General features: G+C 44.3%; 1 protein-coding gene across 7 annotated transcripts in view; it reads right to left on the bottom strand.

Moving 5' to 3' along the window:
* The window catches only part of BTBD9 (BTB domain containing 9), a 301,225-nt gene that overhangs the window by 285,505 nt on the left and 552 nt on the right, over window positions 1-15,168 (bottom strand). The window contains exon 1 of one of the 7 annotated variants that reach the window (XM_075925077.1): window positions 15,015-15,155. The exons of 1 other annotated variant lie outside the window; for it this stretch is intronic. Coding sequence is in view for 4 of the 6 variants with exons in the window: in XM_075925078.1 (XP_075781193.1) it covers window positions 9,700-9,805 (106 nt within the window). In the remaining 2 variants the exon portion in view is untranslated. Of the gene's footprint in view, window positions 1-9,699; window positions 10,795-14,914; window positions 15,156-15,168 lie in introns of those variants that run through there. 5 more of the 7 variants (XM_075925076.1, XM_075925074.1, XM_075925078.1 and 2 more) reach the window with 5 other exon arrangements.

Here is a 15,168-nt window from a genome sequence, read left to right on the forward strand (position 1 = left end):
GGAAACAGAGGCGGCAGAGTGGGGTGGCAGAGGATCTCAAAGTGGGGCCAATAACACTGGCTGCCAGTCCTGCTCCCGGGGACTACAGAATAGTCGACTAACTGCAAAGAATTCATGCGGTTAGTCGACTATTCTATTACCAACTATCTAATATTCCTATTCTACATTACAGTGGCTCTTTTGACTGCTAATTTGGCTCTGAACCACTGAGGTCTCAGTATGACTGGTGTATAGGAAGATAAGTAAAATCTGGATTTGGGAGTATTTCTGGGAGGCTTCACCATTTAGCCAATAAAATGGGATTTACCCTCTGTAAGGCATGATGTTTGGTAGTCAAGAGTATGGTCTACAACTATGCTGATTGCTGTAGATGTAGAATTCCAAGAAATGGACTGGTTACTGATGTGGGAGCTTTTCAAATTAATTTGCAACAGAAAGGGTTGAGACGACTAATAACTTGATATAAATCCAAGTTTTGGGGATCCAGAATGTATCTTTCAACCTTGAGTAGGGCACTGTAAGGTACTGAAGCTGGCTTGAATTAGAGGTTCTGGTCATATTCAGTGCATAATTCATTTTGAATTAGGCCAAGTACAGCCATTATTTAATCATAAGTGGCACTGCCTGATTGTACCTGCATTGCAGAGACGCTTCAGAAAGTTTCCAATGATGCTATATTAATTGATCTCTGTCCTGCTTGTTGCTCCATTAAGTATAAATCCAGGCAGGGTCAAGGACAGTGTGTTCCTCATGCTTTTTAAATTTTAAAAAGTCACAGCAGGTGACTCACCTCTGAAAATGAATTTAAATGCACCCTTATATCAAATTAATATAGAAACCAAGGTGATATACAGGCGACCATACAACTCTAAGATTTTTTTCAAAGTGATTCAGCTTTGCATTACAACCATCAAAACTAACAGGTGATGTTTGTGCCAAGGATGACTCAGATGTGCAATTTTGCAATATCAGTACTTGTACAACAACTATAAGAGTACTCCATGCAGTTTCAGAAACAAACTGCACTGGTCAGCACATTTTTCATATTCAGAATTGGTTTGGAAACTAAGAACAGCCATACTGGTCAAACGTAAATGTCCATCTAGTTCAGCACAGGCAGTCCCCGGGTTACATGGATCCGACTTACATCGGATCCCTACTTACAAACGGGGTGAGGCAACCCCGCACTAGCTGCTTCCCCCCAGCAGACCAAGGAGACGCAAAGCTAGCACCCGCCCCAGCAGACCAGGGAGACGCGGAGCGGCTTTTCTCAGCAGACACCTCAGCTTGAGAATAAAGGACTGAGGGAAGTGAGGTGTGGGAGAATAAAACTGAGCTCTGGAGAAATGTTTGGCTAGAGTTTCCCCTACAATATGTACCAGTTCCCACTTACATACAAATTCAACTTAAGAACAAACCTACAGTCCCTATCTTGTACGTAACCCGGGGACTGCCTGTATTCTCTCTTCTGACAGTGGCCAATGCCACATGCCGCAAAGAGAAAGAAGAGAACAGAACAATCACTGAGTGATCCATTCCCAGTAATCCAGTCCCAGTGTTCACCTGTCAGAGGGTTAGGGATATCCTGAGCATCTATAATCCATGAATTTATCTAATTCTTCTTTGAATCCAGTTACAGTTTTGGCCATCACAACACTCCTTGGCAACAAGTTCCATAAGCTAACTGTGAACTGTGTGTACTTCCTTTTGTTTTATGACTGCTGCTTATAGATCCATTGGATGAGCTCTGATTTTTCTGTTACATGAAGGGGTAAATAACTCTTCCTTATTCACTTTCTCCATACTCTTCACAGATTTCTATCATATCCCCCTTAGTCATCTCTTCTCCAAACTGAACAGACCTGGTATTTTTAATCTCTCCTCTTACAGAAGCTGTTCCATACCTCTAATAATTTTTGTTGTCCTTCTCTGTAGCTTTTCCAATTATAATATACCGAGATGAGGTGATCTGCAGCAGTATTCACGGTGTGGGCACACCATGGATTTATATAATGACATGATATTTACCATCTTACTTATCCTTTTCCTTATGGCTCCTGACACAGTTATCTTTTTTGACTGCTGCTGCACACCAAGCCGATGTTTTCATAGAATTAAACATGATTACTATAAGGTCTCTTTCTTGAATGGTAAGAGTTAACTTAAACACCCCACCATTTTGTATGTCTAGTTGGGATTATTTTTTCCAGTGTGAATTACTTTCATTTATCAACATTAAAATTAATCTGCTATTTTGTTACTCAGTTCTGTGAGATCCCTTTCTAGCTCTTCTGCTTCAGGCTTAAATAACTTGAGCTATTTTGTATCATCTGAAAAATTTGCTAGTTCACTTTTTCCAGATAATTTATGAATATGTTATACATTTCTGATCCCTCAACAAATCCCTGGGTGACCATGCTATATTTCATTCTTCACTATGACAACTATTTAATTCTACCTTTTATTTTCTGTCTCTTAACTAGTTAATTCTCCATGAAGGGTACGTCTAGACTACATGTCTCTCTCGCCAGAGGCAGTCAAGATGCATACCGGTTGACAGGGAATGCCTTTGTCGACTGTTCCCTTATGCCTCGTAAAACGAGGTTTACAGGAGCAGTCAACAAAGGCATTCCCTGTCGACCGATCCGCATCTTGACTGCCGCGCTGTGCCAAAGATCAGCTGAGCTGGCACAACGTGGCAGCCATTTTTATTTTAATGAAGCCGGGGATATTTAAATCTCAGCTTCATTGACTATGTCAGATAGTCTAATTTACATGCCTCTGGCGAGAGAAGCATATAGTTTAGACATACTTGAAAAGACCTTATCTCTCTTACCCCACGAGTGCTTACTTTTCATAAGAGCCTTCAGTAAGGGATCTTGATGAAAAGCTTTTGCTATATCCACTCGCTCCCACTTAGTCACATTTGATACCCTCAAAGAATCCTAATAGATTGGCGAGGCATAATGTCCTTTTCCAAATGTCTGGTCTAAATTTTCTCCAACAAATCATGCTCATCCATAAGTCTGAATTCTGTTCTTCACTATAGTGTCAACCAGTCTGTCTACTACTGAAGTTAGGCTTATCAACATGCAGGCTGGATAAATAAAAAAAAATCAATTATTTTTTAAATAATAAAAATTGGATTTTTTTTATTTAAATCATTTCTCCCTTAAAAATCCTACCTAAAGATAGTTTTAATTAAGATATCTTTGAGCAACAATGTATCTCATCATGGAATAGGGATTATAAATTATAATTTTATAGCATGAGGCAATGTATTCATGTAATATTTAAGAAAAGATTTGTAAATGAGTTCCAATGGATTAGGAACCCAACCTTACAAGGTTCCAGTGGCTGGTGTATAGATTACTTGGGTTAATCTTTCTATCTATCCAATGAGACTCAGTGCTCAGTCTAGGAGCAACCATTAGAGATGCTTAGTTTTGCAGTTCTCAAACTGTGGATGAGTCTCCAGAGACAACATGCTTGTAAACAACAAAAATTTTAATTAAATAAATAAATATACAGAGGTGAGAAACAACAGACCTCAACCCTATTGTCCCTCTGCAAATTTGTATGCACAGAGTCAATCCCTTACTCTCTCTAAGTGCAAAGTTTCAAAAAGTTTAATGAACAGAAGATTGTTGGAGGCAGAATAGATCCTAAATAATGATTTAAATCATGATTTAAATCCATTTGATTTAAATCAAATCCACCCTGCTAATGTGTAAATGCCAGGATTATCTCTGGAGCCTTTTTAAAAAGCCAGCATTATATTAGTTATCCTTCAGTCATCTTGTACATAAGCTAAGTTAAGCAAAGGGTTACATACCATAGCTAGTAGTTTTGCAATTTTATATCTGAATTCTTTCAGAATGTGTGAGTGAATACCATCTGATCCTGGTGATTTATTACTGTTTAATTTATCAGTGTGTTCCAAAATCTCCTCTACTGACAGCTCAATTTGGGACAGTTCCTCAGAACTGTCACCTAAAAAGAATGGCTAAAGTTCATGGGCACTCGGTGGCTTAGGTGGGGGAAGGCTCTGCCTTCCCAAACCGCAAGCCTGGCCTCGCTTATGCTCCGCCCCCAAGAATGCCTGCTCTAGGGGTACAGGCTCTGGGCTGGGGCTGAGGGGTTTGGGATGTCAGAGGGGGGCTCCTCGTTTGAGATGCATAGGGCTGGTAGAGACCTCAGGTCGGGGCAAAGAATGTGAGTCTTGGGGCACAGGAGCATGTTCATGGCTAATGGGGGTGCTCAAGGTGGGGCAGGGAGTTGGGGGTCAGGCTTACCTAGGTGACGCCCTGTTTGGGCCAATGGAGAGGAACACCCCACCAACCACGGCAGCTTCCAAGCTTGGGGAAACATCTTTCCCTCCTCCCCCCACTGCAACCCTGAGCACTTTTGTGGAGCTTAATGAGAAGCTGCATGGCCGCACAGCTTAGGTTATGTCCACACTGGGAAGGTAATAAATAAGTGTTGTTAACATGCAAAAGTCACCAAAAGTAGAAATTGGTCAAACCAGTTTTAATGCCTTCCATTATCGAAAATGTATGGCTACATTACTAGCTCCCCTGTCAACAGAAACCCACAGTGCTTTGTTCTAAGCATCCCACAGTGTAGTGTGATGGGAAGGCAGAGCTGATCCCTGCACTTCTTGGGATTCCTTTGTAGCTCTGTAAGCTAAGGAATATCAAAAGAGCAAGGCAGTCTCTCCAGCTATTCCACTGCAGCAGCGGTCTGCCTGCTGCTGTGTTTCTAGCAGAGCAGAACAGAAGCATTCCAATGATTTGCTCTCTGTTCCCCAAATGGAGCAGCTCACTTAGCTGACAGATACTTCCTAGAGCTTTGAAAGCAGAGGGGCACATGCCTGCAGGGCAGCAGAAACCACAAAATACTGAGCACAGCCACCAGTGCAGGCATGTGGGATACTACTGGTGGAAGCCAGTTCTCTCAACAAGACAAACAGCAGAGTTAACATTGGCTCTACAATACAGGGAGGGGAAAAGAAAAGTCTCTCGCAAGCCTGCAATTTTTTTGTTGCCCAAACTAGGTGTTTTTCCTGACAAAAGTTGCATTGTAACAAACTAGGCATGTTAAAATGTGTGCAATTAAGTAACCATGTAGCATAAACTAGGGAGCTGTGTCTACACTGCACTCCCTTTCCGGAAAAGGGATGCAGATTAGACACTTCTGAATAGCAAAATCCGTGGGGGATTTAAATATCCCCCGCGGTATTTGCATTAACATGGCTGCCGCTTTTTTTCCGGCTTGGGGATAAGCCGGAGAAAAGCGCCAGTCTAGACGTGATTCTCCGGAAAATAAGCCCGTTTCCAGAGGATCTCTTATTCCTACTTCGAAGTAGGAATAAGAGATCCTCTGGAAACGGGCTTATTTTCCGGAGAATCACGTCTAGACTGGCGCTTTTCTCCGGCTTATCCCCAAGCCGGAAAAAAAGCGGCAGCCATGTTAATGCAAATACCGCGGGGGATATTTAAATCCCCCACGGATTTTGCTATTCCGAAGTGTCTAATCTGCATCCCATTCCGGAAAAGGGGTGCAGTGTAGACACAGCCGGGATGTTAAAATGTGTACAATTAAGTAACCATGTACTGCTGAAAATTTCAGTGGTTACATGCAGGGTGGCAGTCGCCTTCAGCCTGCAGCCCCACGCTGCTGCCTTTGTATCAGAAGCAGCAGTGTGGGGCAGCAGGCAGCACGCTGGGAGCGGGTGTGTGCCAGGAGCCAGCTTTTAAGCCAGTTCCCCATGTATAACAAGAGCCTGAGTGTAACTATGAAAGTTAACCAATGAACCCAGGTTTGTTGCTTAACCTTTTCCACGGTTACACTTTCATATCCCTAGTGTAAATGCTCTCATTGTTTTGTCACCAAAAGGCAATTTTTGGCAACAAAACATGCCAATGTAGACAAGTCCTTAAGGGGAATTTATCATAAAACTATAAATCACGCTGGATTATAAACGGTACCCTTTCACTGATAATGGTTCTATGGGAATCATCAAAATAGATACAAGGGGGAAGGCAAAGAGGACATAGACTGAACCAAAATCTTAGTACAGGTTGAACCTCTCTAGTCTGGCACCCTTGGAACCAAACCAGTTCCCAACCAGAGAATCTCCCAAACCACAGGTGATCAATATTGGCTAGCAGCATTACCAACTTCCACCTCTTATTGGGATCTTAGAAGACATTTGGGGGTAAATTAGAGCAAGATTACTGCACAGAACACTGAGAGCTAGGACTGATGGCTATAAACAAATTTTATGGGACTGCAGGAAAGCTGGTCACAACCATGATAAGTGGACATCTGTCAAACTAAATTATGCCAGACCAGAGAGAACCAGACTAATAATGTTCAACCTGTACAGAAGATATCACTTGTCTCATCTGCAATCTGTATGAATACTACTCTGAATATAAAAAACTGTATTAGTGTAAGTAAAATTTTAATCAACAAACAAGTAGTAAAAACAGATTAGATTACGTCCCTCCACTCTGCACGTATAGCAATTAATTTTAACCTGAAACATCCTCAGTTATGCGCACGCAGCTCCAATTAACCTTAATGGTAATCACAGGGATATAACTGACTCTAGTTAGTGACTAGTAGTAACTCAAAGCAAATGTTAAGACATTTTGAAATCTGATTTCTGAGAATTTAGTGTAACTGTTACAATTTAAACTATATATATATTTTAGTTTGCCTTGCCCCCTCCTCCCTTCTTGTGGGAGGAGAAAATAAAAGGAAAAAAGATTAGCTCACTACTCTGTCTCCACTAAGCTGCCTTCTGGTGATAAAACTGTGAAATGTAGACAAACTCTAAGTGTCCACATGGGGAGTCAAAATGCACTAGTTGTTCTGCACTAAATTCACATCTTAACTTACTCTGAACTGTCTCACATAGAAAAAGGTGCTCTGGGTTCATCTAAGTAGTAGTTGTTCCACAATGAACAGTGATAATAGATACTTAGACTCTGCAAGCATCTCTTAGTATTAGATATACATATTGATATTTATATTACAGCAGCACTGAAGAAGTTCCAGCCACAGTTAGGGCTCCACTGTGCTCGGTACTATACTGACTCACAGTAAGCAGCAGTTCCTGCCTGAAGGTTTCTGCATTCTCAACAAAGTAGAAAAAGTGTGGAAGAAAGGAACAAACCAGACCAGTAGAAGCTGCACAACTAAAACATAGAGATTAAATGCCAGGAACTGAACTTGTTTCTCTTGATTTCCATAATTTTAAGTAACTACAGTAATGAAGTGAAATCAATCAATCTTGCTCTCTTTTTATATCTTTTTTATATTTTCCTGTGGGACAACAGAGTAGAGATGTTAACTATCAGTTATTTTACCAGTTGAGTAGTCGATGGAATTTCCATCGACTACTTGACAGGCACTTCTGTATTCCTCCTCTGAAGAGCCCGCTGGGGCTCTTGTACATTTCAAAGGAGAGACGCAGAAGTCGTGTACAGCCCGGGGCCAGCAGGAAGTCCCATTGACTCCAGGTTGCACACGGCGTGTCAGCTTTGAAATACTGCTGCACTGCCAATTTGGAATGTCATGAGGAGCCAGGATCACCTGGGGACTCCCCAGCTGACCGCACATGGCATTTCCCCAGAACTCAGGGTCAGCTGGGGACTCCCCAGCTGATCCTGGGTTTCATGGAAATGTCATGCTGGAGCCTGGACCCAGGGCTCCACGCACAGCAGTACCACACAGCTGATCCTGGCTCAGCTGTGCAGCGTATCGCCTCTCCCCCGCCTTTGCTGCCTCTGATAAAGACCAGTGCTACCTTGTGCGCTCCCTAGACCAGCGTCTACCTGCCTCTGGGCCCCAACCCTAGCCTGCCCGGGTCACATGCCTGTCGCACAGCTTCACTCTGTGCTCCAAACTCCCTGGATTAAAAGGCTCCCTGATCTTACACCCCAGCCGCTTCCCCAGCTTTCCGGACTGGCCGCTCTGTGTTCCAGGCTCCCTGGACCAACAGGCCCATTTGGAAAGGCTGTGGTTCCTCTTGTAGTGGACAGGGCTGTACTGCCTGGCCCCGTGGTGCTCCTGGAAGGAAGGGGCACCCAGCTCAATGAATTTGTGGGAGGAGGCAGAGTGCATGAAAGGAGGAAGCAAGGGAAGGGGATAGGGTGTATGTGGGGTTGGGCGGTGTGGTAAAGGGGTATGGTAGGAGTGAGAGGGATATAGGAATGGAAGCAGGGGTTGTGGGGAGGAGGAGGAGGTTAGGGAAGATGGTGAATGCAGGAATGGAGGCAGGGGATCAAATTGAAAGTTGCCAGGGGGGAGGAGGAGAGCCAGGGCTGGCCTGCCCTTGATCCAGTGGCCAGGAAGGGACAAGACAGGGCTGCCACGCCTCAGCACAGCCCTCCCTAGTGGTCAGGGGAAGAGCCGGGGCTGCCTACCCCTAGAGAGAGGAGGGTTGGCGAATGTAGCAAGCAGGGGGCACAGCCCCCTAGTAATGCATAATTGAAGTAATTGTAATGTAACTACAATAATACAAAGTTGAGGTGCTATTGCTGACAAACACAAAGTAATGCATATTGGAAAATCTAATCTAACTATACATACAAAATGATGGGGTTTATATTCATTGTTACTACTCAAGAAAGATCTCAGAGTCATTGTAGCTAGAGCTCTGAAAGTATCGACTCAATGTTTAATGGTACTCACAAAAAGCTAATAATGTTAGAGCCATTAGGAAAGAGATAGATAATAAGACAAGCAATATCATAATGCCAGTATGTAAATCCATGACGCACCCACACCTTAAATACTGTGTGCAATTCTTTTTGCCCTAATAAAAATATATATATATATTATAATTGGTAATAGTACAGAGAAGGGCAAATAAAAATTATTAGAGATATAGAACAGCTTTCATATGAAAAGAGATTTAAAAGCCTGGGATTTTTCAGCTTGAAAAAGAAACAAGTAAAGGGGGATATAAAATGAATCAGTATTATTTACTCCTTCACATAATATAAGAATGAAAGGTCACACAATTACATTAATCATTTGGTTTTAAACAAACAAAAAGAAGTATTTCTTCACTCAACACAGTCAATCTGTGGAACTCGTTGCCAGGAGATGTTGTGAATAGGATATTAAAAACTGTGTAATAGGGTAACTCTATCACTGCTGAAAATCACAGCAGTTACAGAGTTACCTGCTGAAAACTCAGCAGTTACACGGTTACCTGAAATGCTAAGCCTTATATTGCAGAGCCCACATAGGAGCCTTCCTGGGAGAAATGGCCACCAGTCCCTATCAGCCCGGATCCTGGAGAGGAGGCTGTGTGTAACAGACACCATTAACCAATAAGCATCTGCTTATTGGTTAAACAGTTAGTCATTTACATTCTTACATCCCTTGTTGTGAATACTAAAATTATAAAAGCGTTCACAAAATAATTAGATATGTTTCAGGAGGAGAAGTTCATCAATGGCTATTAGCCATGATGAGCAGGGATATAACAATGTGCTCACATGACTGACTCTTTATGGATGCTTTGATGTTATTCCCCTGAAAAATGCTCAATTGAGCAAAACTCAAATTTCTGAAACCAAGGATATACACTTGGAACCTTAACTCTTGCTTCTTGAAGCAATGCCTCTGTAGCTCTTGTTAACACTCATACCTTTGTTCCTCCTGTGTCATACTTACTGAAATGCACAAGCTCTTCACCTTGTCTTACAACCAATTCACTCTTACCCACAGAATTCCATCCAACACTTTTAAAAAACAAAAAGGAAGGTGGGGGGTTGTCCATGTCACCTTCTAACTTGTCCCCTGGAAATGAGAGTAGGCAATGCGAGTTATTCACATATACTGTAAGTACAATCACTTGTCAGGCATTAGGTGCAAGTGAAGGCAGTAGTTGGGCCTTTTTGATAAAGCTGCGTTGTAATATGAGGACATTCGTAGATTATCCTGGGTATGGAACAGTTGTGATTATGATGTGAGGAGATCTGTTTTGCACCTTTCAGTGTTTGTGAGCAAAAAGAAGAGATGCTCGTGCCCCTTTAGAATCCATTATGCATCAGTTCAATGGCAAATTACATAGGTTATGTCAGTAGCAAGGCCTAGGGATTTTATTACCAGGATTATTGTCAACAGTGAGGTGGAATATGAGAGGATTTTAATGTTATAATGATGTCTTAATGAAAGCACAGGTTGAGAAGATGTCCTGTGATTAAGTGTAGGGATGTTGCAAAAAGCTGTGAAGACATTCTTAAATTGTACACACGTGATATTCTTAAATTCTATATGCATGATATTCTTTCTAGGGAGCTGATTAAGAATCTGTGTGAGATCTGGATCTGGAAGCTCCTCAATTTTAAGCCATGTCCACGCTACACAACTATATTGGTATAACTACGCAATTTGGGATGTAAAAAATCTACATCCCTGAGCAATGTAGTTATACCGACCTAATCCCTTATGTAAATGGTGCTGTCATAGCTATGTAACCACTATGTCTCCCATCAATGTAACTATAGCCTATCAGGGAGGGGGATTAACTAGACTGCTTCATCTACATAGCTGTAGTGCTGTATGTGAAGACAAGCCTTTCTAGTGCCAAAGGCTAGCATTACTTGTGTCTATGTGCATACTGACTGACACACTGCTTGAAGAGCGTAGAGGGAAGGTGGCATGGGCAGCCTCCCTTTCCCACTCCCTTTTTATCCTTTTGCAGTGTTAGATGGAACCCTATTGGTAAGAGTGAATGGGATGAAAATTAGTTGAAATATACATGCTCTTCACCAGCTTAAATACCGTCCACAATTTGGACCACCAAACACTAGATGCCATTCATTACAAAGAGTAAAAATTTACTGAGACCATTTTGACCCACATCACAGCAACAGTTTGACCTCCAGTTCTGCACATAAAAATCCTACAATCATAGAATTTTAAAAGTAGCTTTTTTCAGGGATTATACCTCCAGAATCCTTGGCTCAAAAGACCTCCAATTTGGGACACTGATCCTATTCCAGATTCCCACAAGGAACAGCAATGTAAGAATATAAGAGCAGCCATACGGGGTCAGACCAAAGGTCCATCTAGCCCAGTATCCTGTTTTCCAACAGCAGCCAATGCTAGATGCCCCAGAGGGAGTGAACAGAACAAGTAATCATCAAGTGATCCTTCCCCTGTCACCCATTTCCAGCCTGCGATAAACCCATCCTGGCTAATAAGTATTGATGGACCTATCCTCCATGAATTTTAAGAAAACATATGAAAAGGTGGCTCTTAAAGCACTTAGAAGTGTTGTCATTCAAACAAGACAGAGAGGGATGATGGAGAGAAAGCGCTCCTTTATACATCCCTCTGCAGCAGAGAAGGCTCTGAAAGGTGTGAATGAGACCAGTCCATAAAGATAAACAGGGCTCGACAAATAATGTAATCTACTCGCCCGTGGCGAGTAGATTACAACCCGGAAGAGCCGGCACAAAGCGATCTGCGCACCGCGCGGCTGGCGAGCCTTGGAGATAAACACAACCTGAACCAATAACTCAGACACAAAACCACCCACTTATCTCAGTGGTTGTCCATTCTCAGCTCCCAACACAAAAGACAACGATTTCCCCACATCCTGACTTACATGCAGGGGTAGGAAGGAGATCAGACTCTCCCAAAATTTCAGTTGCCCCCCCCCACCCTATGTGGCAGGGTATAAGGATGTTAAATATCAGTTAACTGAATAGTTGAGTAACCTCACAAATTCTTATCAGTTAGTTGACTATTCTATAGTCCCCAAAGTCGGAGCTGGAAGCCAGTGTGCTCCAGCCCCACTCTCGACGAGTCCTCTGCCACTCCATGCTGCTGCCTCTATATCAGAGGCAGCAGCACGGGGTGCCAGGCGGGAGCTGGTCCACAAGAGGAGCCAGTTTAAAAACCAGCTCCCCTCATGGGACCCAACATGAACTGGAACTGAGCCAGGCTGCTGGCCAGCCTGCTAAAAAATTTACTGGTGGCGGGGGAAGGGGGAGGAGAAAGACTGAAGGAAATGCATGTAGTTTATAGTATTAACCTATAAGCTTTTGCTTATTGCTTAATTGACTACACCAGAGTCCGCAGCCCGCTTATTTGCCGCACTCAGTGCAGTTTGGGTTTACGTGGGGTTCAACATACAGCCCATGGGTAGGTAGGAGCCAAAATAAAGAAGTAGTCAATATAATGGTCTTCTGTTGATATGTATTTTAGTAAAACTCCTGTCATTGCTCATTAAAAGTGCTGTCATGTGGGTGGAAATTGGGTAAATATTGCATTTTATTAATATCAGCAGAACTGACTTAAATGGGGCCTGTGTGTTGTGTAGTCTTGCTTTAATATTTGTATTCATACCAGTCAGAATGAAGAGCTATTTGCATACAGGCAGTCCCCGGGTTACGTACAAGATAGGGACTGTAGGTTTGTTCTTAAGTTGAATCTGTATGTAAGTCGGAACTGGCGTCAGCCGCTGCTGAAACTGATCATTTCAACAGCGGCTGAATCTGGACGCCAGTTCTGACTTACATACAGATTCAACTTAAGAACCCCAGGCGTCCCCAAGTCAGCCGCTGCTGAAACTGATCAGCGGCTGATTCCAGGAAGCCCAGGGCAGAGCAACTCTGCCTCGGGCTTCCTGTAGTCAGCCCCTGGTCAGGTTCAGCAGCGGCTGACTTGGGGATGCCTGGGGCAGGGTAGCTGGGGTGCTGCTGGGTTACTCCAGCTCCTCGGCGCTACTGGAGCAACCCAGCAGCACCCCAGCTGCTCTGCCCCAGGCGTCCTGATTCAACCACTGCTGAAACTGACCAGCAGCGGCTGAATCAGGATGCCTGGGGCAGAGCAGCTGGGGTGCTGCTGGGTTGGTACAGTAGCGCCGAGGAGCGGCGCTGCGGGACCAACCCGGCAGCGCCCCAGCTGCTCTACCCCAGGCGTAGGCAAGAAAAGCCTGGTCTGCTGGGGGAAACGAGGGGGGGCACTAGCTGCACCCTCCCCCCCCAGCAGACCAGGGAGACGCGGGTGGTGGGACCGCCCGCGTCCTCCACGGCTTTGCTTCGTCTCCCTGGTCTGCTGACCAGCGAGACAGGGAGCAAAGCCGCGGAGCACGCCCGCAGCTGGACAGCCCAGGCGCGCCCGGGCTGTCCCGCTGCAGGCGTGCTCCGTGGCTTTGCTCCGCGTCTCCCTGGTCTGCTGGGGGGCGCTCCCCCCCTAGCAGACCAGGGAGACGTGGAGCAGCTTTTCTCGCCCCGGAGGACGGGGGCGGCGGGATTGCAGTGCATCTGGGCGTCCCACCGCTCCAGTCCTCCAGGGCGAGAAAAGCCCCGTTCGTAACTGCGGATCAGACGTAACTCGGATCTGCGTAACTCAGGGACTGCCTGTATATATTTGTATATATATGCAACTTAAGTTGCGGCCCTCAGCATGTGCTGTGAGTATCACTGTGGCTCCCGTAGCTTACAAAGTTGAATAACCCTGGACGACACTATTACACCCCCAACAGGGTAGGAAGAGGGGTGTGCAACCTCTGTATATGGACATAAGGCCTTTTGGATTTTGACGTACACAGACAGCAAAGAAAGTGGATGCCAAGAGAAGCCAGCCCCACATTTTCCAGCTTGTATGAGGGGCCTGAGTGGGTGGCTCAGATGCCCTTAGAGGGGCAAGAACTCTCTAGATATGGACACTCAAACAGAAGGGAAGAATGTGGGGCTCACAGGTACCCCAATCTTTATTCTCCCACAATCCTTCTAGCAATCACTTTGGGCACCCCATCCCAGAGTCTCCCGCCTCCAGCTTCCATAATGCCTCAAGGGCCCCAACTCCTCTACCTCTCACCACCATTTATCCCCCTCTATTTGCTACATATCCAAACCTCTCCTTTTATTCCCTTGCTATTTCATCCCCCAATATACCTCCCAAGAAGCATTTGTGGCCAGTTTTTTGATCCTTTGAATATACCGTCCCAATGAAATTGCCACCCATGACTCACAAGTTATACCAACCCTCAACTATTTAACCCATATTCCTTTTGTCTTACATGGCGACTTGTGATTAGCTGATCCTCAGTTATTAGATAAGGTGGGTGAAATAATATCTTTGATTGGCTCAATTTCTGTTGGTGAAAGACAAACTTTCAAGCCACACAAAAACTTGCGGAACAGCTTGAAAGCTTGTCTCACTCACTAACAGAAATTGGTCCAATCAAAGATATTGCCTAACCCACTTTGCACCTCTAACACCCTGGGACCTAAACAGCTACATCCTCACTGCAAGGGAGGATATTCTTAGTTATGATAATTGAGAGTTAGTTTACAACCAGTCTCAAAGAGATCTGTGATTCAGTCATTAGTACCTCTAATTTAACAGTACAAAGCAACAGAAACTTTTTTGGGGGGAGGAGAGGGAACTGTACTATAGGAAATGTTGGTCAATATGATCCCAAATTGGATTACTTATGCTACTTTGCACACCCATAAGACACCAAATTTCAAAGAAATCTGAGTAACCGTTTTGGATTTCAGAGCATTTTTTATGCTATAACACTCAACTCTTGTAAGTAGTGCCATTTTTCTGTATTGGTGCATGCACTTTAAAAAATTCATCATCTTAAATACTGTCCTCAGCTTGGGCTCCCCAGAAACTTAGTGGGGGCCATGCACTACCCTGGGCCAGATTCAAAAGACTGAGACCATTCTGATCTGTATCACATCAATTGTTTGAACTCCAGTTCAAAGCAAAAAGAAAGACACACAGAAACTCTGAAAAACAGCTAGACTTTTCTACGCTTATATCGCCCACATCCCTTACTTCAATTGACCTCCCTCCCCCCCAATATCTGGATTAGGCACAACACCCTGAACTCTCATCATGCACAACAACCCAGCGATACCTGTCAATGTTCGGGTATTTGGAAAGGTCAACATTCAGCCAGAAGTCATAATACAATTTGAACTGCACTGGCACTACCGGGATACTAACAAGGGCCGTACTATAGATGTCGCTCCGTCCCCCGGTTTCCTGCTCCCCGGCACAAGCTATTTCAGGCGCCGTTCCTTCTCCCACTACCCGGGCGTGAAGCCCCGCAAATGGCTCCCTCTGCGCTCCGGACACGAATCAGCGCCACGCCGCGCTGTGCCGGGGTCA

The sequence above is a fragment of the Pelodiscus sinensis genome, chromosome 3, assembly GCF_049634645.1.
Source record: "Pelodiscus sinensis isolate JC-2024 chromosome 3, ASM4963464v1, whole genome shotgun sequence".
NCBI classification, from domain to species: Eukaryota; Metazoa; Chordata; order Testudines; family Trionychidae; genus Pelodiscus; species Pelodiscus sinensis.